General features: G+C 47.4%; 12 protein-coding genes across 12 annotated transcripts; 5 read left to right on the plus strand and 7 right to left on the minus strand.

The window, feature by feature from the left end:
* Window positions 1–594: 594 nt before the first annotated feature.
* On the plus strand, window positions 595–855 carry FMAN_07242 (uncharacterized protein; the record flags this gene model as incomplete). The annotated part of the gene is made up of 2 exons (XM_041830840.1): window positions 595–726; window positions 772–855. 2 exons carry the CDS (start codon window positions 595–597, stop codon window positions 853–855), a joined length of 216 nt encoding a protein of 71 aa, XP_041681464.1.
* Window positions 856–1,802: 947 nt separating this feature from the next.
* On the minus strand, window positions 1,803–3,399 carry FMAN_07243 (uncharacterized protein; the record flags this gene model as incomplete). The annotated part of the gene is made up of 2 exons (XM_041830843.1): window positions 1,803–3,239; window positions 3,298–3,399. The coding sequence occupies 2 exons, from the start codon at window positions 3,397–3,399 to the stop codon at window positions 1,803–1,805; spliced, it is 1,539 nt and encodes a 512-aa protein (XP_041681465.1).
* Window positions 3,400–4,209: 810 nt separating this feature from the next.
* On the minus strand, window positions 4,210–4,449 carry FMAN_07244 (uncharacterized protein; the record flags this gene model as incomplete). Its single annotated transcript, XM_041830844.1, has 1 exon — window positions 4,210–4,449. The coding sequence occupies one exon, from the start codon at window positions 4,447–4,449 to the stop codon at window positions 4,210–4,212; it is 240 nt and encodes a 79-aa protein (XP_041681466.1).
* A 713-nt stretch (window positions 4,450–5,162) lies between these two features.
* On the minus strand, window positions 5,163–6,779 carry FMAN_07245 (putative beta-xylosidase; the record flags this gene model as incomplete). Its single annotated transcript, XM_041830845.1, has 1 exon — window positions 5,163–6,779. One exon carries the CDS (start codon window positions 6,777–6,779, stop codon window positions 5,163–5,165), a length of 1,617 nt encoding a protein of 538 aa, XP_041681467.1.
* A 910-nt stretch (window positions 6,780–7,689) lies between these two features.
* FMAN_07246 (putative beta transducin-like protein) lies at window positions 7,690–9,321 on the plus strand (the record flags this gene model as incomplete). The annotated part of the gene is made up of 1 exon (XM_041830846.1): window positions 7,690–9,321. The coding sequence occupies one exon, from the start codon at window positions 7,690–7,692 to the stop codon at window positions 9,319–9,321; it is 1,632 nt and encodes a 543-aa protein (XP_041681468.1).
* Window positions 9,322–9,348: 27 nt separating this feature from the next.
* Window positions 9,349–10,185, minus strand: FMAN_07247 (uncharacterized protein; the record flags this gene model as incomplete). The annotated part of the gene is made up of 1 exon (XM_041830847.1): window positions 9,349–10,185. One exon carries the CDS (start codon window positions 10,183–10,185, stop codon window positions 9,349–9,351), a length of 837 nt encoding a protein of 278 aa, XP_041681469.1.
* A 325-nt stretch (window positions 10,186–10,510) lies between these two features.
* FMAN_07248 (uncharacterized protein) lies at window positions 10,511–12,905 on the minus strand (the record flags this gene model as incomplete). Its single annotated transcript, XM_041830848.1, has 6 exons — window positions 10,511–10,975; window positions 11,029–11,385; window positions 11,433–11,692; window positions 11,748–12,184; window positions 12,234–12,764; window positions 12,820–12,905. The coding sequence occupies 6 exons, from the start codon at window positions 12,903–12,905 to the stop codon at window positions 10,511–10,513; spliced, it is 2,136 nt and encodes a 711-aa protein (XP_041681470.1).
* Window positions 12,906–13,458: 553 nt separating this feature from the next.
* On the minus strand, window positions 13,459–14,548 carry FMAN_07249 (uncharacterized protein; the record flags this gene model as incomplete). Its single annotated transcript, XM_041830849.1, has 6 exons — window positions 13,459–13,519; window positions 13,569–13,691; window positions 13,742–13,794; window positions 13,847–13,904; window positions 13,951–14,424; window positions 14,481–14,548. 6 exons carry the CDS (start codon window positions 14,546–14,548, stop codon window positions 13,459–13,461), a joined length of 837 nt encoding a protein of 278 aa, XP_041681471.1.
* Window positions 14,549–14,931: 383 nt separating this feature from the next.
* Window positions 14,932–16,706, plus strand: FMAN_07250 (uncharacterized protein; the record flags this gene model as incomplete). The annotated part of the gene is made up of 7 exons (XM_041830850.1): window positions 14,932–15,109; window positions 15,159–15,395; window positions 15,444–15,869; window positions 15,922–16,064; window positions 16,114–16,289; window positions 16,340–16,415; window positions 16,464–16,706. The coding sequence occupies 7 exons, from the start codon at window positions 14,932–14,934 to the stop codon at window positions 16,704–16,706; spliced, it is 1,479 nt and encodes a 492-aa protein (XP_041681472.1).
* Window positions 16,707–17,178: 472 nt separating this feature from the next.
* FMAN_07251 (uncharacterized protein) lies at window positions 17,179–18,221 on the plus strand (the record flags this gene model as incomplete). Its single annotated transcript, XM_041830851.1, has 2 exons — window positions 17,179–17,858; window positions 17,915–18,221. The coding sequence occupies 2 exons, from the start codon at window positions 17,179–17,181 to the stop codon at window positions 18,219–18,221; spliced, it is 987 nt and encodes a 328-aa protein (XP_041681473.1).
* A 447-nt stretch (window positions 18,222–18,668) lies between these two features.
* FMAN_07252 (uncharacterized protein) lies at window positions 18,669–19,258 on the plus strand (the record flags this gene model as incomplete). Its single annotated transcript, XM_041830852.1, has 2 exons — window positions 18,669–18,885; window positions 18,936–19,258. The coding sequence occupies 2 exons, from the start codon at window positions 18,669–18,671 to the stop codon at window positions 19,256–19,258; spliced, it is 540 nt and encodes a 179-aa protein (XP_041681474.1).
* Window positions 19,259–19,380: 122 nt separating this feature from the next.
* FMAN_07253 (uncharacterized protein) lies at window positions 19,381–21,472 on the minus strand (the record flags this gene model as incomplete). Its single annotated transcript, XM_041830854.1, has 2 exons — window positions 19,381–21,330; window positions 21,398–21,472. 2 exons carry the CDS (start codon window positions 21,470–21,472, stop codon window positions 19,381–19,383), a joined length of 2,025 nt encoding a protein of 674 aa, XP_041681475.1.
* Between the last annotated feature and the right edge of the window lie 338 nt (window positions 21,473–21,810).

Below are 21,810 nucleotides of genomic sequence, written 5' to 3' on the forward strand. Positions count from 1 at the left end.
TAGAAAGGCAGACAGCCAAAAGAAGTCTCACCATGGCACTCGGATACAAAAAGCCCTTTGACCCCAAACTTCCAATCTACAAGCACGATATTCCAAGGAAGTTGGTGAAAGACGATACGGAGCTTGATAAAGCACTTATTGACATTTTTGGAGCTTGGGACTTTAAATTCGTCAATCGCTATGACGCAACAAAGGAAATGATCACAGTCGAAACAAATGATGATCAGTCGATAGACTTGAAGAAAAAACTGCAGGAGAAGGGGGTTCTGGAGCAAGACTAGTCTTTTTGATAGTGAGAATGGAATAAAGTCGCTTGATTCAGCAGTGCCGTTGATACAATGGAAATCTTGCTTGTATGCCTGCCCTGATTAGTGAAGTCGATCACTATGAAGGCATATAGCCATATAGTCAAATGGTGAAGATATTGGTAGCTGTCAGCGACTGCATCTTGATCATATGTCAACTATCGTAGAACGAGAGATTCAGTGTCTTGAATTGAGTATAAATATCGCGTCGGCTGTATATATTCAACCTTCTACCCTACCAACCTTAACCAAACCACTAAAACACCAACTGAAAGCAAACACTATCGCCATGGCTCCCGAGTACGAAACAACCTTTAGCCGCACTCTTCCCTTTACTACCCACAAGATTCCCCAAGAGCTGGTAAAGAAGGAAGAAGAGTTCTATAAAGCTCTCTGCGACAAATTCGGCGCTTGGACATGGGTATGCGAGAAGAAAGAAGGAAATTATATCGTTGAAACAAATAAGGAGGCGCCGGCAGACTTGAAGAAGGATCTACAGGAGAAGGGCGTCTTGAAGGGTGATGAGCACCTGATTCAAGCCGCCTCTTGATACAGAGCGGATATGGAATAGGAGGGTCGGGGCGGAGACAATAGAGAGTCCTCACAGTGATTCGTAATTTAGAATTTTTGCAACATAGGAGATATTAATTAATTGCAAAGTCTTAAATTGTTGGTGCCAGTGATTTGCCTGTCTCAGTGTGAATGACGTGGACAGCAGCGGACTCAAACGGCCCTTGTCCGCTCCCACTTCCCGTTCTCGTTCGAGGGCGGCTCTGGTAAGATGGAGCGTTGGCCTGTATTCAATACGTCTTGCTTACTCCCGCAAGAAGGCAGTTTCATCAAGCTATGGCCATATGTCACCATCTGACATGTAATCGCCCCGATGGCCTGTTGATACCGTATCAACGGACTGGCCATGGGCCTGTTACAATGTTATATACATACCTATTTGGGGTTTTCGTATCCACCCCCGCGTCTCCTATAGCATATATCATATAGACACTATGATATCTGCCAACCATTATGATAAAGCTGTTACATCATAGCTTCCAGACTGAGGTGCAACCCGTCACAGACGTCTGCTGATAACCTAGACTGCAAGGTCAAACTCGGAGATCAGACATCCGCTCCGGTAATTAGACAATTCGGGTTGACGCGAACTTTTGCCAAAAGAACATTGCAAGGTACAAATTAGCACCCAGCGATAGACTCCAAGAGAAATGTAAAGCTACTTGATCACGGGGCAGGCATGCTGAAGAGTTACTGACTTGTATACATTCAGAAGCATATGGCGAATGTTGAGCCACGATATATGTTGCTGAGGTTCGTCAAGTCACTAGTGGTATATTCTTAACCGTATTTCCTGATTCCTTGAAGATATAAAAAAAAAACATTGAAGCCGTGTAGTGTTAATACAGTAGGTAATCCCAATTTGCCCTAATCCTTTATGCCGATACACCTTTACTCCGTTAACCAACCTCATTACAATTTCATATTTTAGTGTCGAGGCTCAAGAATGTCTAAATAATCGCCGCATAGGGTCGAAAAGGAAATGTATGTCTCGTTCTTGAAGTCTGTCAAGACACCACCGAGTTGATCCTCTGGTGCTCCTGAATCGGGGTATACTGTCTTGTACACCCACTTGCGTCCGTCAATGAGCTTCTCAGTAATGGGCTCATCCTGCCTGGTAGCTTTAAAGCCAGCCTGTAGCAGGGGAACGGCGTAGGGGTGGAACCAGTACTTCTTGAAGTCGGAGATAAGGTTTCGCTTGCTGCATGTGGCGTGGTAGAAACCGAAGATGCTGCGTGTAGCGACGTTTGTGTCGAGAGCTAGGCTGCCTACCCAGTCACGGGCGGACATTGTGGCCAGCTCGGCGGGGAGAGATTTGAAGACCTTGATGAGAGATTGGTAGACGTTCGTTGGCATCTGGATGCGATAGGGCTTGAAGGTCTTGCCCACGTCGTAGACATCCTTGGACATGGTCGCCGTGTTGTCTGAGTTGTTGTAGTTGAGCTTGTTCATCCATCTATGGGCGAAGCATCCAGTCTGCACGAAATCCGACTCGAAATCGATGGCGGCATGGTACTCGGTGATGTTCTTTGTTTCGATGGCGGTGGCGTTGTCGCCCAAGCTGGCCATCATGTACTCATCCTCAACCTGCTCGGCGCGCGAGAGTTCCTGGCGTGCATAAAGTCTAGCGAGGTAGATCTGATCCGACGTCTTGTATTTAAAGTTGGGGTCGAAAGTCTCCTCTAAGCTTGCAATGCCAGCGTTGATAAAGTTGCGCAAGTCCCCGACAGGTCCAATGACGCTTCCTGAATTGAAGTACTTGGCGTCGCGATATGTGACATCCCCGCCGCCAGTCTTGGGACCATAGACATTACCGGGGAGATGCGATCCGGGGATCTTGGTGCACTGGGCCTCGTTCAGGGCTGGCCAACACATCTTGTCGGCACCCCAGAATAGAGTTTGCTTCAGTCCACGTTTGTGGGCTTCTTCAACGGTTATGCCAAAACGGTCAGCCAACCGGCGGTCGGCATCAGCAGCAACCTTAAAGTAGCGCTCAATCACAACCTCGACGGGCAGCTGGGCCATAACATCGTATCCATCGCCGAAGAACACGAGGTCGTCATCGTCACCGCCTTGGGGGAGTTCGTCGAGGTACTTCTTGATCGAGTACAGCTTAGCCGTATGCGCGGCGGAAGCGTTGTATTTGCCCTCGCCCTTCCAGCCAACCATGTACGGAGCGGGATATCGGTTTACAAGGGCGGCGGTGACGATGGCGCAGAACATGTCATTCGGATTCGAGGCCGGCAGCAGGAAATGCAGCTGCGACGTCTTGACGACCTTCTTCTTTGGCTTCGATGGCGCATGGACCGATGGTGAAGCCCCGGTCGATTGGGATCCAGACGATAACCCATGTGAAGGTGTCCACTGCGGAAGTGTCAGTTTACGAGGCAGCAAATGAGGGCGAGGCCAGGACGGAACCCACGGCATCTGAATAAAGATAATAAGTCTCAAAAAGGATAAAAAAGACCAATACGCATGCAGCCACCATCGCCGTTCGGCGGTATGGCGATGTTTTCTCCGACATGGCAGCGATGGCCATCTTTTACACCAAACAAGAAGCGAATGAATGAATGAATGATGCAAGAAACGAGCGACCCGGAAGACTTAAAACATTGTGTTAAGTAAGGATCTCCCCAGGTAAATATAGATAAAGATAGGGGTTGCGTGTTAAACTTGATCAGGGAGAGAAATCAATAGTACACTACGTAGTAAGGGGGATGGCGTACAAATACCCCACTTGTCCAATTTCAGATCTGATGTAAGCTCCAAGATTCGCTACGTAGCGGTCTTTGGGGTCTTGTCAGCGTGCCATGGCGTCCTTAGCACGCCCGTTGGCGTTTTTTTAGTGCACCCGACCTCAGCCGTTACAGGTACAGGGTCTTTAATATTTCACGTGATGATAGCGTCTGAGCCAAAGAGACTCTCTCTCTCCAAGAAAAAAAGAGCCGTTTTTAAAAAGTGGACGAGTATGACGAGAGTTCAATTGATACGAAACTTCAGCCCTGTTTCGACGTTACAGTTACACTCTAATTTATAGCCTTGTTAGGGTCCCGCACCCTGTAGCATCGACCCTATATGCCGATCAATCCTGGAACGAGATTGAGATTGTCTATTCCTTCGAGTTTCAGATTTTTCCTTCCGCCTTTATGTTGGCCCTGGACCCCACTGTCTTTCCGCCGCCGATTTAGTGATGATGGTGCCTGAAGCAGTACCCACAGCGGGGTATCTCGCTATAAATGCATGATATTCGAGAAGAGTCTCTAAAAGCAATTTTAACAGAGCTTTGAACTCTCCAGAGACAAAGCATCATTTCTTCCGATGCCAGAAGAATGTTTCAGTCATGACGATATAGAAATCGTTGATCATTCCTCCCCTCCGGCCGAGATACCCGGTAGCCTTGCTGCGACGGCCGCTGGAATTCTAGGATAACGGGCTTTGGCGTGTGCTGGTCACAGGTAGGTCCTGAAGAGTATGGGGGTGGAGGAGTTGGGTCATTGTGTGATGCGGTTTGCAATTGGTAGGAGTTTGCGCTCTTTTCAGATGTTGAGTAGTATTGGTTCGGTGAGTTTGTCATTGAGTTTCCTGATAGGAAGCTTTTGATATGGTTCATGACGATCGACATGGCTGCAAGGTCAGATTTGAGCAGGGTTTATGAGGAGGGAAGCGGTGATGCCAATGACAAAGTGGTAGTGACGAATACAATGGAATGGTCTATTGGAAATATCGTCTTGTTAATTGAACACTGAGACTTTATATAAGACAAATCCGTTATTTTTGGAGTCGTTGTCTCGACTGATCAGCAACATCACCTACGTAGCCTCAATGTTAGTCTTCGTGGCTTAGCTCGCCCAATATTCCGATTCCGGCTTATCCGCCCCTTCACCACTCGCCCGCTCGCCAATCGCAAAGTGCGAGTGAGGCTTATCCTTCAACACGCGTATCGAATTGGGGTGCTGCGGAATCCCGATAAGGCTGACACTCTCCTGATAGTGCGTAAGACGCGCCGCAATGAGCTCGATCGAGGATAGTTGCTGCTCTGGGCAACGGCTTCGACTGCGGCGATTCGACTCTTTGTCTGCTGCTCCGAAACGGAGGCCGGGAGCTCCGCGGAGGAATCCGATGAGGTTTGAGTTTATGGAAAATTTAGATTTCACTAATTGATGGAGACGAAACTCAAGATGATGGTCACTCTCGGCACTTTTAGGAATTGCGTCATTCGAGACATACTTTTTAGGTCGAGCACAACAATAGCCGTATTCATAATTCTTGGCTATTCTGAAGCCTCAACTACCAAACACTCTCTTCTTGTTTCTTTACAGGACGATACACAAAATAGTGAAACTCTGCTGACTTGCCATTCCCATTCAAGTCCGAACAAGCCATACCAACAAACGCACCGGTGAAAGAACCCCCAGAACCTCGTGGACCACAACTGCACTCGTCTGAGAGTTGAGAAGCGTCCAAGACAGGTCCGTACTTCTCAAGTGGCTTATCTTCAATAGAGTAGTAGAATTGCAACTCTGTCTCCCTGATAGTGAGCGCCAATTTGACTTTTCCTGCTGGTGGGAGACTGATCGGATCGAGATGATGAATCTGGAGCGGCCCCGTTGGCCACGATACTTCCGAGCTCATGATGGACAAGAGTCTCTCGCCATCTTCATTAGCTGTGATGTGAAGATAGAAAAAGTTGAAGCGGCTGTAGTAAGCAGTGAGACCCGCAAATTCGCGTTCATTCTCTGGCTTGAAGTCGATGACAGTTTCGGCATCATATGAGAAATGAGTTTGGCGACGAGCTACGAGGGCTTGTTCGAACCAGGAGCCGATGGCATCACGCCCGTGCAGAACCAGTTTTCCATTTGTAGAGAAGATTTTCTCTGGCTCTGGCGTGCGAAGCCACTGAAAGTCGATAGGTAAACCACTTTCGAAAGTGTATCGAATCTCTTGCCACTTATCGTCTTCATTTCGTGTGCCCGGCACATCAACTAGTGTTGAAGGAACTGGTCCATTCTTGACATACAGCCATCCATCGTCTTTCCAGAATGCTTCTTGAATAGCTGTCTCACGTCCAAGAACACTCCGGCGATTTTCTGTTATCGGTCGACTGAGAAGATGAACAAGATATGTTCTTCCGTCTGGTGTCTCGACAAGATCGCCATGGCCTGCACGTTGGAGTTCGGCTGATGGAGACTCTCGAGAGGATAGAATGTACTTGTCCGGATGCAGCTCATAGGGACCCCAGACACTTCGAGATCGAGCAAGAGTGCATGAGTGATCGTATGATGTTCCACCTTCGGCTGTAAGAAGATAATACCACCCCTTCCGTTTATAAATGTGTGGCCCCTCCGTTATACCAATTTCAGTCCCATCAAAGATCTTCTTCTGCGGACCGACAAGATTTCCAGCTTCTGGGTCAAACTCCTGTAGCATGATGCCACAGAAATGATCTCTGTTTGGAAAACGGTGGTCCCTCCTCTGATTGACGAACCACTTTCTACCATCATCGTCGTGGAATAGTGAAGGATCTATACCTGAAGAGTTGGCATGGATAGGGTCTGCCCAAGGACCATAGATGGACTCAGAGGAAGTGATGTAGTTCTTCAAGTCCCAGAATGTCCCGTCCTTTCTCTTCACATCGGTATATACAAGCCAAAACTTCTGACCGTCGTGTGAAAGACAAGGTGCCCAGATTCCACCACTATCCGGATCTCCCCTCATATCTAAAAGGCTTTTGCGATCCAGAGGACGAGTGATGAGCTTCCAGTTTGCCAGATCAGTGCTATGATGAATCTGGACGCCAGGGAACCATTCGAATGTTGAGGTGGCTATATAGTAATCAGTGCCCACTCTGACAATAGAAGGATCCGGATTGAATCCAGGCAGGATAGGATTCCGAATAGTAGGCATCTTGGTGGCTCTGTAGACTTGAATTTCAAAAACATGAAGCGAGGACACAGATAGGCTGCTGCAAGAACTTATACTCCGACCCCGTAAGAATGGCCGGTTTACTTTACAAACAGACCAAAGCGAGCCGTTTAGCCTGATGAGTCTAACTGATCATCAAGCCCAAGATAAATGGGCGTGATGCAGATCCGTCAGACCATCTCCCCACTCTCGCGGAGTATCGCTCCTAAGTGTATGCGCTAAGAAATTCCTTATATGAGATGTCGTAACAAGCATGATAACGTGAAGTGATTATTAGTCTCTAACTGAAGATAATTCTTCGAAGTAGAGCCAGGCTCAACCATATATAAAAAAACCACCTTCGATATTCTAAAATGGCCCGAACACGTTCAACTGTGATACCTTATCCGTATTTATCGCGGAGTATCGCTTGAAATTGGAAGCCCATGATATGCTGCCTCGGCAGGAAGAAGTAAAAAATAACAGCTATGGGAAGTGATTGAGTATGATTCAAGGTAAGGCACATCTGTTTGAAGCTGTCTAAAATTCTCCTCTGACTTGCTTATGTGCAAAGCTACCATGCTTGCAGTGGCCAAGACACTATGCCCATGGCAGAGACGGCCACCCAACTCCCTCGAATGCCTTCATGTCTATCTAGGATCTTATGTCTGATATACCCTGGCAAAGGGAACTACTATTCCTTTTCTATGTAGTGGTCATGTCCCGAGTCCCTCTAGCTTGGATGCGGAGAATTCCCCTGCTCGCCTCTAAGTGGTATAGCCAATAGCCATCTTGCATAGCCACAGCACAGCGACCATGCGTCTATTTTCTGCAACCTTAGCCAGCTCCTCGAGCTGACTCCCATGATTTCCCACCTCTTTTCTTTTCCATATACACCAGAACAATAGACAATATGTATCTTATCAACGTTTCGACGTTGAAACTGGAAGAGTTCTATAGTAGTGTCCCCAAATATGCAATCTTATCGCATACATGGGGTCAAGCTAGTGAGGAGGTCCTCTTTCAAGAGATGCTCACCAATTCATCCGGCATGAAGTTCAAAAAAGGCTACAAAAAGATCGAATTATGCGCCAAGCAAGCTCAAAAAGACGGGCTCGACTACTGTTGGGTCGACACATGTTGCATTGACAAGTCCAGCAGTGCCGAACTCTCCGAAGCCATCAACTCCATGTTCTCTTGGTATCGAAACTCGGTTGTTTGCTATATATACCTTGAAGACGTCGTCCACGAGGAACATTCGGGTGAAGTTGACGAGTCTCTCGGAAAAGCACGGTGGTTTACACGGGGTTGGACATTACAAGAACTCTTGGCTCCTCGAGCCCGCCAATTCTTCGATGCAAACTGGACCATGATCGGAGAGATATCAAAGAGCCGCTACAGAGAACATCTCGTCAATGGTTTCTTTCGTATGGATACGACTGCCGATGAAGAAAGAGATTCTCAAGAGCTCGAGGGCATGAGTCTGGCGAGTCAAGTAGCCCAAATCACTGGGATTCCCAGGAAGGTCCTTTATGTCGGCGACCTCGGATCGTTCTCAGCGGCTACGAGAATGTCATGGGCAGCAAGGCGACGAACAACTCGCATAGAAGATCAAGCATACTGCTTATTGGGAATTTTTGGTGTTCATATGCCCCTACTCTACGGTGAAGGTAACCATGCGTTTATACGGCTGCAAGAGGAGATCGTCAAGAAACAGCCAGACCATACACTGTTCGCATGGCGCTCAGAACCAACTTCACCAGCACCAACATTCAGCGGTCTTCTTGCTCCTTCACCAAGAAACTTCTACAGCGATCATTGCCGTGGTATTTTACCAAAGCAGGTTGACATACCATATGAAATGACGAACAAGGGCCTGCATTTACAAGTTCGTCTGGTTGAGCATGTACCGGGATCCGATGAGTTCTACGCCATTTTGGATATCACCCACCAGCCAGATCCAAAGAAAGATATATGGTATGGCATCAAGCTTGGACGTTTGGACAGTTGTGGCCAATACGCTCGAATCAACACGGGAGAACAACTAGTTCGTGAGGTTGAAACGACGCGTACACTTTCAATCAAGCCAACACATATTTATATTCAGCATTTCATTCGCCACAACTCTCCACTATATGGCAGAAACAAACCTTCTACGGTTGTTCTGGGCTGTGCTATGGAGACGATGTCATTGACAATTCTTGAAGCATCAGGGTCCAAAAGCTGGAGTTCAGAATCATTTACGTTTCTCCCCTCTAAGGATGATCTCTTTTATGCCAGGCTTGCACTCCATTGCAAGCCAAACCTAAAAGGTTCGTCTCCGTTGACTATTGGATGGATAGTCAGGAAGGATGATATAGAAGGTATCAAGTCTCATCTTGCCATTCTCAAGGAAAAGAATGATTTATATCGACCGAATACTCTTTGGGAGAATGGCATTCGATCGGGAGTGGTCAAGATATATCCTCAGTCAACTTACCATATCCGTGATGGTGAAATGGTGGCTATGATAGCTCTCCATGATCAGATAAACCTCAAAAACTAAAACTGGGTAGCTAAAACCCCAGTCCCTCTACTTCTGAGCTAGAAGAACCCAGCTCTCAAATCTGATCCCCCCGTGAGATTCTACTTCCTTCTTGAGTACTTCCTCAACAGCCTCTGGCCACTTCTTCTCCTCCTGCTCAGTATATCCCGCTCGAGCAGGACGCATCAGATCTCCAAGCATAAACCTTTTCAGTCCATCTTCCAGTTCAGGCCCGCTAACGACGATACTGTCCTCCACAAGTTTGAAATTGGAAGAGTCAAACCCAGCTTCGATCGTCGTCTTTTCCAGAACACCTGGTTCAAAAAATTCAGGATGGGGCATTTTCAGAGGTGCAAGGTCTGGTCGGACAATTGCTTGGGCAGCGTGGATGAGCTCACCAACACCGAAGCGTTTCCAGCAGGAGATGACGGCTAGCCCACCAGGCTGGAGCGTACGGTAGATCTCCTTGACGCCTTTTACGGGGTCGGCCAGTGTGTAAACACTGAAGTTGAGGATGCTGTGTGTGAAGTGCTCATCGGGGATCCCTTCTAGATTCTGAGAGTCAAGAACCTTGGCTTCAATCTGCGGGAGGGAAGTAAAAGAATCTTTGGCGGCTTGGACCATCGGAGGTACATTATCCGTCACCAGAATCTGAGGGACATCAGCAGCGGTGAGTCTGTCAACCAGAACTAAGGCTGCGATTCCCGGACCGGCAGCATTATCATGAACCACCGAGTCTTTGGTGATAGGTTTTGTGGCTTGAATACTATCGATGGCCAAGTCAAGGACACGGTATGTGCTTCTTCCGGTTTGTTGAAGATAGTTTGCCGCAAACGCAGAAAAATATGATGAAGAGGGGAGATCTTTGCTTTGGGACGTTGCCATTTTGAAAAGTTTGGTTTGTTGAGCTGTCGAGTTGTAATTTGAGGTCACTGTAAGCTGACAATGTAAGCCTTTTTATACCAAGAATGGCTCTATGAGGTTGAGGGGTTGAAAGAGCCTTCAGTGGAGTCATGACAGCAGACAATAAGCACTAGGACTCTTTGCAACGCGATAAGCCGAACAACGCGAGAAGAGCGCGAATAGGAGATATTTCCCGCCGGTGAAGTGAGATGTGAGATGTGAACCCAATGACCGAGGCTGCAAAGATCACCATGCCACAGAGCTTTTGATTATGTTCCTTGGAATTTGCATTCTCGTGGATAGTTTATTAGAATATTATATCGATCTCTCCCAACGAACCCGAATAAAAGTTCCCGCTGAAATGTTCAGGTCCTTCAGCTCCCTGTACCGAGTCCTGTTCTGGGCTTATGATGAAATTGTCATTGAAAAGTGAGGTTCCATCATTTGATATAAACTCCCCCAAAGAATGGAGATCTTTCCACGAGAAGCTGTTAAACGGATCAGAGTTCATGTGCCCTTCACTCGATTCAGCTTGTGACTGTAAAGCTCCGTGGCTGGTCAAGGCCAAAGAGTCTGATCGTCCTTCAACTTCGGGGTTCCGTGATCTTGACTTTCCGAGCATCTTCAGCCACAGAAGCCTAAGAGACCTAGCGTAGCGCTGACCGAGACCCTGTTGATTATTCGAAGTTTTCTGTAGACGGGAGATGGTTTCGTAGATGGCACGACGCACACCTCTTGCTTCTGACGGTTTGATAGCTCCGGCAAAAATGGCCTGCAGATGATTGTTGTCAGACTTGCTCCCGGATGAATTGAAGATATGCTTACCTTGAAGAGAAATACTGCAGCATAGATGACATAAAGGTAGAACTTGAGTGGCATATACTTAAAAGCTTCAGTGGGGTCTATGAAGCTGTTGAGAGTGCATAAGATAGAATTTGCGGCGTCGATAGACTCGTAAATGAACCTTGCATCTGGGGCAGCGGCGAGTTCCGAGAATAAAGGACCCGATGGTCTCTTCTTTGATCGTCGGACAATGCGATTTAAGTTTGCTTGAAAAGCAAATGCGTTGATGTATAGACGAAGAAAATCATATGATAACATAAGAGATGCTTTGACACGGGGGATAAAGCTGAGGCCACCCCAAGAGAGTTTCCATCTACGGAGGACCGAGGAGAAGTCATCCTATACAGTTAGCTGTATAGAACCATGGATCGAGGAAGGTTGCTTACAATGTATCTCACATACTCTCCTCCTATGTATAGCTGCTCTCTATGACTTGTTGACGAATACAAAATATCATGTGCGTTACTGAATAACTGAGTAATTTCAAGATGTGCTTGAAATAGTAGAGCCAAATTATCGTTGCCCAGCTTTTGTGTTTGGAGATATGGAAAGTCAGCCGCTCGAAGGTTCACGGATGGACCTGGACCACGAGACCAGAATCCTTTTCCGAGTCGTATTGAAACTTGGCGATCGCTCATATAGCAAGCTGCCTTCCTGTTAGTCGCTGAGGAGCGCCGCATGGTGGAGATGAAGTTACTTACCAGCCCAAGCTATTCGCTTTCTACTGAGATGATCCGGTGCACCTTCAACTCTCTGCACAAGACCAGTCTGCTCAAGGTTCTGCAGATATGCAAGACGAATAGCAACACCAACCAACATCCACGATCCCTGGTCCTCTTTGCCACATCCGATCATGAGGTTCTCCTCGAGTGGCTGAGGTGCCCACTCGGCGAGTATCAATAAAGCTTCGACTGCGCCGACGGTAGTAGAGCCGGTGTAAATCAGCTTGGAGATTTGAGTCTCCATGTGTCTCGCACAGGCATTATGGGCCCTGGACCATGAGGGATCATCTTTCGTGGCGACGGTGAGAATTGCTGTTACGAGATATGGTTCGTGTTCGATGAGTTCTAGGATACGGCTGGAGTCGAAGACTGCGCTGTAGGCGATAGGGAAGAAGATGTGAAAGTTGTCATGGTAGCTTTCCTAGGTTAGTCTGGATCTTAGAGTATGGGTATAGAGGAGCTTACTGTTCGATGAGAAAGGATGCCTCAGAAAGTGTCAATGCTCCAGAAGTAACAGGTGGATAGTCACAAACACCCTGGGATATGTTTGCCATCCTTGTAGAGTTTTCAGGATCACCTTCAGCATCTTGTGTTTGTGCGTGTCCCTCAGGTTCCATATCAGCCACATGAGCCAGCAAATCCAAGGCATCAGACGGATTCAAAAGATCCGACGACGTGAAGTGACCCTTGAGTCGCACCGCATCACCTGTAGGCTCTTCATCATCCTCGGACTGTTGATCTAGAGGCGACCCAAGATTAGATGATAACCATTCACTATGTTGGTCTGGTTCACGGGGTTCTTGTGCTGGCACTGAATTCATTCGGTTGATTGGTCTGCTTGGCGATGCTTGATGGGAATCATTTGTTGATCTAGAGTAACCGAGACGCTGGCCCTTGATACGACGACCACCGCGTCGAGATGTAGCGAGAATACATTCTTGATTCTTCTCGATGCATCGCCGACATGGAGGGTCTCCAGGCACGCCACTAGAGTCACTTCTCACACGTCAATCGATTTCTTCAGCCAGAGTCGGCAATCGGCATGACTTACAGGTCACATCGGGTCTTACGAGATCTGCAGCTCACGCAGGCTCTCGAAACCCTCTTCTCGGTCTCTGGTACCGTCGGCGGCGTCATCATGCGTGGGATGGGTTTCAAACACCGAGAGGAGAGGAGAGGGGGGAACGCGGCATTTGAATATGATGAGGGTCTTGGTCAACTAATCATACGACGACATGGGCCTAGGAGGCCTAGAATGGCATGGCTTGGGTTAAGCTTTGAGCTATGGACGTGTACCGATGTCACAGGACTTGAAGATACTGAGCCACGACGGAATATTCCGCTAAAGGACGTGACTAGGGGGTCTAGATTCTAGAAAATGGCATGGAAGCTGAGAATTATTGGTGATGGCTATTGAAGCTGAAGGCCCCGGCCTTTGAATCGTATCACACTAAAGCACTAAATCGCGAGCTTCTCCAAGGGAATGGGTCGCCTAAGAAATAATTTGTGGATTTTACATTTGCCCCAGCTTTAAACACCTGATATTAACGAGGGATCGGGAACAAGAGGATAACCTGCAGCCAAAATATCTTAATTCTAATCTACACGAATTACACTGTAAGAAACATCTATTTTAAATTCTAGTTAATTTTAGTTGACCCAGCTGCTGGTGAAATCAGAGTCTAGTGACCTATTTCAAACCACCACTAAGCAGAATATCCTGTCCAGTCATGTATCCATTTCTTGCCAACCTATGACACGCATTAGATAATTAAAATCAGTGAGTTCAACGGGACTTACATGATGATCGCTTCACAAACCTCATTGGGTGAGCCGAGACGATGAACTGGAATAGATGCAGCAATGGCAAGGCCAGGATCAGTCTTTTTCAGCTCGTCCAAGTCACATCCTTTATCCCAGGTTCTACAACCAATATTAGCCAAGTTAATATTGGATTAACGGGAAGATCTTACTCTGAGATGGGCGGTGGGATCATGCCCGTTGAGCCAATCATAGCTGGCGAGACCTACATAAACTGTTAGTTTCACAGAGTGTGATAGATAGCTCGAAGAACTTACGATATTGACTGTAACGCCTTCAGGTGCCAACAAAGTGGCCAAATTCTGGCCCATCGAACTATGGCTTGTCAGCGTGATCACACGAGACCTTCTGTGTTACTCACGTCAGAGCACCTTTCGAAGCAGCATAATGGCATCCATTCAGCCCGCTTCCACGAGCAGCAATACTTCCAACTAGTATAACCCGCCCCCAGCCTTGCTGTCTCATACCATCAAGACAAGCTTTGGTAACGACAAACTGACTTCGGCTGTTGACCTCCATCATCTCATCCCAATCATCCTCTCCAATCTCCGCAACATCACGGATCCGTCTTCCCAAGCCGGCATTTGCCACTAGGATGGAAACTGCCTTGTGCTTAGATGAGACAACATCTTGGCTCAATAAGCTTGAAACCAAAGCTCTTGTTGACTCTCGTTGTGAAAGATCTGCATGCACAGGCACAAACAGCTGAGACGGGTATGTCTCACTCAGCTCTTGTGCAAGCTTGTCTGCCTTTTCTTTACTAGAAGAATAATGCAGACCAACATCACAACCTTGAGCAGCAAAGGCTCTCGCAACAGCGGAACCTATTCCGCCACTACAAGTCGTTAGTCTGGCTGACAATACACCTCCGACAAAATGGCAAAAACTCACCTTGAACCCGTCACCAAAGCCAATCGGCCTTTGAGGCTGTTGTCTATCGTCTGCAATCGAAGCGTCATCCTTGTATGGTTCCAAACTTGTTTATGCAAATCATGCAAGTGCTCGTTATTGACTTTACTTGCTCATCTTATAAAGGGCGAGAAGCTAAAACTTAGCTCTGCCGCTATTCCGAAGCCATTTACCATCGGCGACTCCTTTTTTCAAACACCGACGGCAATTGAAATTAGCTCTAACTAATGGATCCTGGAGAAAGAGTCACTAGCCATTTCCCCCGCAAACATGGGGTCCCCATGGAGTAGAGTCGTATTAAGCTTGGGAATGTGGGTTGGTCTTTATTAACCCATCCTCCGTCTCTACTTTTTGGATTCAATCTTCGTTCTCCACGATACAAGGCATATCAAACACTCTATTTCTTTGTTCTTTAGTCGATCAACTGTTCATCATGGAGTTGCAGGGCCAGAGCCTCATCTTGACTGTCAGTGTCTTGACGTCGTTGGGCTTTATGCTCATCGGTTATGACAATGGCCTAATGGGAGGTCTTGTCAACACTACGGCTTTCAAAGACACCTTTGATAGTCCCGATTCTGACATGATCGGCGTCATTGTCGCCATTTACGAGAGTAAGTTCCACTTCGCCAATGCACTATGTTGGTCACTGACAGTTACTAGTTGGATGTTTCTTTGGTGCTGTCTTCTCCTCTATCTGGGGTGAGAAGCTCGGCCGTCGACGCTCTGTGTTCGTCGGTTGCGTGTTCTTGATCATCGGTGCCGTTCTTCAAGCCGCTTCTTATACACGAGCTATGATGATCGTTGGTCGTATCGTCGCTGGCGTTGGCATGGGTACTGTCAACTCTACTGTTCCTGTCATGCAGGCCGAGTTTAGTCCTAAGTCAAGTCGTGGTATCTGTAAGTCTGGTCCCTGATCATGAGGAATCACCCCCTAATATAATATAGTTGTCTGCGCTCAGCTTTCGACTCTCAACTTCGGTATCTTCCTCGTTTACTGGATCGATTATGCCCTATCCTCCCATACCGGAAGCTATGCTTGGCGTGTTCCTGTCATTCTTCAGTGTGTTCCTATTCTGGCTATCATGGGTCTCCTGTTTGTGATTCCAGAAACACCACGTTGGTTGGCAGCACACGACAGGCCGGAGGAGTGCCTTAAAGTCCTTGCTCGAATCCAGGGCACTTCTACTGATGATCCTCAAGTTCAAGTTCTTCATAGTGTTATCACTCAGACTGTCGCATATGAGACATCTATTGGTGCAGGTTCCTGGAAGGATCTTCTCAAGGAAGATAGCATCAAGTCTCGCAAGAGACTTCTTTTGGCTTGCTTCCTGCAGGCGGCACAACAGCTCGGAGGAATTAACGCCATCATTTGTACGTTTAAGCCCTTCTTATCATGTTAATGAGCTATACTGATCATCTGTAGACTACTCAAGCACCCTCTTTGAGAAGAGTGTCGGTTTCTCTGCTCACATGTCAGCCCTCATGTCAGGTTTCCTCCAGACCTGGTTCTTTGTTGCCTCTTTCATTCCTTGGGTCTTGATTGATCGCATTGGACGAAGACCTCTTGTAAGTATAGTGAAATACTCTCCTTATACACTAAGCTAACTTGATAAAGCTCCTATCCATGATCAGTGTCATGGCTGCCACTATGGCTGTCCAGGCAGGTTTGATCTACCAGGTCGAGAACAACACTTCTACAGCACACGCCGCGGGTATTGCAGCTGCAGCTATGTTGTTTGTCTTCCAGGGTGCCTTTACCATTGGTTTCCAGGCCACAGTCTGGGTCTATCCGTAAGTCATGCTCATACCAAGCTTTATGTTTCAATACTAACAGGTTACAGCTCTGAGATCCTTCCTCTTCGCCTCAGACAGCGTGGTTCTTCTATCTCTACCGCTGCTAACTGGATCTTCAACTACGTATGTCACCCCTTTCTCCAACACATAGCTCTGCTAACTCTTTTCCAGATGATTGTTCAAATCACTCCCATCTCCATTGATAACATTGGCTGGAGGACATATATCATCTTCGCAGTCCTGAACAGTCTCTGGGTTCCTGTCATCTTCCTCTTCTTCCCCGAAACCAAGGGTCTCGAGTTGGAGGATGTTGACCACCTCTTTGGTGGAGAGGACATTATCAGCCAGGTTGATGAGAAGACAAATGCTGCTGTTGTCATGATGGAGACTGTTGGCAACAAGACTGCTGCTTAATCTACTCAGAATTACTATTGAGAGTTGAGAGTTGAGGATATACTATTCACGAGAGTTGTAAAATAGTCTGGAAGATTTAGTTGACGGCTCCAGAGAGGATAAAGGAGCGAACAGTAATCAATGTCATTGATACATCTTTAATGATGTCATTGGAAAGTTACATGAATAGCACTTACTGCCAAATAATGCTTGATTGGGCGTCCTATCGTTCATATGCACAGAGTTTACGTATTCTCGCTGCGTGGCTTCGGCATATGAGCCACCCGCTGCAGACATTTCCGCATTGGGAACGGAATTAAGTTCAGCATTAGCCGCTGAGGGGTAACGGCACGTAACTCAGCTCAACCTCCAAATTCCAGAGCCCGATGCCCCAATATTTGTTGTGTTATGCCATCCTCTTCTTCATATCCCGCTTGTCTAGCTACCCCAGCACTTCAACCTCGGCATACAACCCTGACTACCACTCGGCATAATGTCGTTCAAGATTTACAACGAAGGGGCCAGTGCCATCTTTGATGCTTCTTCAACAGTCGAGGTGATTCACGAGAATGACCAGTATCCCTTCGCCCACGAAGCTGGCGTCTTCATTCCAGAAGAAAATGCCCTGTTCATCACGAGCAACCAATTCCCAGACCCTACGACCGGCCAGAAGACGATCCAAATAAGCAAAGTTCAACTTTCCCCCGATGGGAAGTTCATCGGCTGCGAAGAGGTCAACGCGCCTGATGTTATCATGGCCAATGGTGGTGTGAACTACAACGGCGGCGTGCTATTCTGCTCGCAAGGATCCCTGACTACGCCAGGAGGTCTTGTATTTATGCAGCCTATCGCTCCTTACAGATGCGCAGCGATTGTTACGTCGTTCTACGGGCGAGACTTCAATTCTCTGAATGACGTGGTTGTTCATTCTGATGGCTCCATATGGTTCACAGATCCAATTTATGGATACGAGCAGGGTATAAGGCCAATCCCCCAACTACGAAACCAAGTCTATCGATATGATCCCAAAGACGAGTCGATTCGAGTTGTTGCAGATGGATTTGGCAGACCAAACGGTATCTCATTCAGTCCTGATGAGAAGGTCGTCTACATCACTGATACGGACTGGATCCACGGCGATGGAACTACTGATGACACCCGAGCGAGGACCATGTAAGTCGCCCGACGTCACAGCGCCACGGAGTTAGCCTGCTAATAATACAAAACAGCTACGCCTTTGACCTATCAACCATCTCAGGTGAACCATTCCTCACAAACAAAAGAGTGTTCGCCATGGCAGACACCGGAATCCCCGACGGCATCAAATTGGATACGAACGGCAACGTTTACAGTGGCTGTGGCGATGGCGTAAATGTCTGGTCACCAGGTGGCGTCTTACTTGGTAAGATTCTTATTTCTGGAGGCGTTGCGAACTTCTGTTTTGGTAGAAATGGCGAGTTGTTTATGCTGAACGAGCACAAGATTTGGAGAGCTCAGCTAGCCAGCGGTGTCAAGGGGGCGCTGCTCGGCATCTGAAGACTCGGCATCTGAAGACATGTTTACTTGGGGGGACTAACGGCGGCCACAAAATTGTATTCATTATTTTTATCACTTTAATATCAAGGCACATGATTCTTCATGCCATGTGCTCGCGTGCCGATAGAAGCTTGACCATTTATGGTGGCATTTGCCGTTTGCCGATCTTCGGCCTCTGCTCCGGCATCTGAAGCTAAAGCCGGCCCGTTCCCCAAACAGTCTCAGTAAATCACGAGAGCAAAACCCGATAGCGAATGCCTCGGCTCTTACATCGTCCGGCAATTGAAGCTCGGTAAATGATATACCTATAGATTCTTACCCCAAGTCACTGCTCTTCATACGCCGTCGCCCATCTCAACCTACTCCAACAAGCTAACAACACCGCGGGGATCCAAGTCGTTCTTCCAGAATCAATCTACTATCACATACACACACACACACATAGCCATGTCTTCCCAAACGAAAAAACAGCCCAGCAAGGCTCGAGTCCGCAAATCAAGAAGCACAACAACCAAGCAGCTAAAGCCCAAGAGCACAGCGCTATCATCATGTCTATTCTGTCTCCGAAACCGCAGAAAATGTGTACGAGTAAACGGACAAGCACAGTGCTCTGAATGCACAGCTTTATGCCAGACTTGCCACTGGCCGAATGCGCAGCAGAACCGTGAGTCGACAACATCAGATCTCTTGTGACTCTTCTAATATCAATGGCAGTTCATCAACTATTGCACGAGAAACAACAACTATATCTTCAACGGCGGTCGCTATCAAAAAGCCTACTAGAAGGCGTCAGAGACATGGAGTTCTGCTCATCGACGATAGAGACACAACGGACTTTGAAGAGGTTACTGGACGATATGGTTAATGTGGAACAAAGGGCATTCCAGCTCGAGTCGGAGGAATCAAGACTTTGGGGGCTGAGGCTCAGGGCCCAAGACAGCGATGATATAGATTCGGAGGACTCGTGTTCAAGTGGGATTATGTCTGAGCCATCTCAGAGTCTCGATTATAACTTTGCTTTTCCATGGTTAGATTAATATCAAGATATCTACAAAGGGGTGGCATGCATCGACATAATCTTATAACTCCACCAAGTCCAAAACAATAATCTAAAAATAGGAAATAACTGAGGGCATTGAACGAGGTCGAGAGCAATGGATCAAGAGCTAGACTCCTGGAAAAGAGCCTGATCACCCCCCACTTGACCAGGATCCGGCTCAAACGTCTCTTGTGCACTGTACCAAGGAGTATTCCCTGCCCCAGGCCTCGAAAAGGGACCACCCCCAATCTCTTCAACGCTCGCAGCCCCGGCGACATCATGATACGAAAACCCGTAGGTGTCAATAAATTTAAGACAGTCAAGATCTTCCCCAACTCCAGTTTCTGACTGGTCGGCAAATAGTCCTGGAGTCGGAGTGGTAGTGTTGTCGACTTCCATCACCACACTAGGCTGAATTCCGTTGAGTCCATCTTGATCATACCCAAAGCCCCTCGAAGTAGGTGTTTGTGATTCTTCAGGTATGTAGTCTTTCAAAGCCGAACCGGATTGTGATTGATCAACTGCTTCTTTTTCGGAAGCTACGTGGGCGATAATCTCATATTTGATAGGGTGATCACCCAAAATCTCGCCTAGTAGTTGTCCACGCGCACACCTCGTCATTGTTGGCCATAGATGACCAAGTCCAGACTCATGTATCATTTGATGAACCATATCCTGCACATATGACTGACGGAAGTAGTCGTGGCATTGAGCCAGTTCCCTCTCATAGTCATCATCGAGATAGGGGCTCGAAGGAATCGGTTCGTGGGGGAAGATAATCTTGAAAAGCCTCTCCCATTGCTCTCTTGAGGTCAATCTGGTGTTAGATCTCTCATTGATAGCAGTTGCCATATCTCTCGTGATAAGCCCGACTGGGGGTGGGCGTGTCGGACAGCCGAATAGACGTTTGCATACTTTCTCATGCTGAGTCAATTCCTCTGGTCGAAGGTCTTTGAAACAGACGCAGCAATGATGGGAGAAGTGCTTCTCTTGGATGTGTTTTCTCAGGCGATATATATCCCTGAGTTTCTTGACACAACTCTCTCTGTATTTTATGGGATTCCACTTCATGAAAGGACAAGCCCAAAGGAGGTTATTTTCGGAAGATGCGTTAGTAGTGGACGAGTTTTGCCTATTGCCGCTAGATTCTTCATCCTCACTCCCTTCGTCTCCGTCAATAGTCTGACCTCTGCGGCCGGTCGACTTGACAGCTTTCCGTACAACTGTTGCTCGAGTTTTCTTGGTCGAACTGCTGGAGTTTCGATCAACTTGCATACGCTTTGCCGCAAGAGTCCGTCTTTGTGGCGCATACGACCTGTAGTAGTCGTCGGCAAGTGTTTCCACTATCTTCTTGAGAGTTTCCTGTACGGCAATCTCGTCCTGAGCAGGCTGGCTTGCGTCGATGAATTCTCCTCGAAAGGCGGCTTCAGAATGCGAATTATCGCTGGAACTGGAGCTTGTCGCGGGTGTGATGTCCGAATTCTGATCAAAATCTTTTCCATCGAGTTCACCTAAACCTACGAAACCTCCAACGCCAGCGACATCATATATCTGAAATACGTCATGTCCATGATCGAATACTCTTTTATGAGGAAATGACCTCTCGGATATCGAAAAGCCATGCTCTGAACCCGGGCCGCCTCTCGAGAACTGGTCATCGCGTGTCGCGGGCAGCTCCAGTGGCTGGCCATCAAAACACAGGCGGCCATCCTGCCATGAAAATTCAGGGATCCATGTCAATGTGCGGTTGACAATTGGCTGATCAGTCAGACTCTGTATCACCTCTTCGAGGTGCAAATTGCTTGCATGTGAGACACTCTGGGTTGGAGCAGTGTAAGAAGGTCCTGAGTGTGAAGGTTCAGAAGATGACATGACCTCTGCGAGCTCTGGTTGGGGCAATCTGGATGGAAGAAACGGCAGCATATCTGCCTGTGTAACATGGTTCTCAGTCATTTCCCAGGTCGAATCAATGGAAGGGTCGCCATCTTGCCCATCACCCAACCCTAAGAGTGAAGGGCCATGGGCCAAGTCTTCATCACGGGTAGTCACACCATTGGTCGCATCTCGGATCTAAGCTCAATATATCAGTATCACTGAGTTGTATCATGGATGTATGGTCAAAATGGGAGCAACTCACTCTCAGTGGAGGCTTTGTTGGAGTTATATCACCAGCAGCACCGCCAGGATTGGTGGAATCCACCGAGTCAGACATATTGTAGGTACCTCAATATAGATGTTCAAGGCACTGCAAATGTAGGTAGCCCAGGAAAAAGTATAATTAAAAGAATGGGAGAGGTGGAATTCATTTTGCGACAGTTCAGCTTCTTATGGTAAACTGAATTCAAAATTTGTCGATTTTTTTGCCTGTGTCTTGGATGTTTTTTTGAATTGAGAAACCCTGCAGAAAGCATTGGCTGTCATGACTCCAAATCATATCATCCATTCCCGAAAAAGCAATGAGGCTTACAACTCATCATCTCATTGGGAGAGGACAAGCAGGCTGTATAAAGTGCATGTGCACGGGCTGACCGCTTGATACTTGAAGTACCC

This window comes from Fusarium mangiferae (genome assembly GCF_900044065.1).
Source record: "Fusarium mangiferae strain MRC7560 genome assembly, contig: FMAN_scaffold005, whole genome shotgun sequence".
Classification (NCBI taxonomy): Eukaryota; Fungi; Ascomycota; class Sordariomycetes; order Hypocreales; family Nectriaceae; genus Fusarium; species Fusarium mangiferae.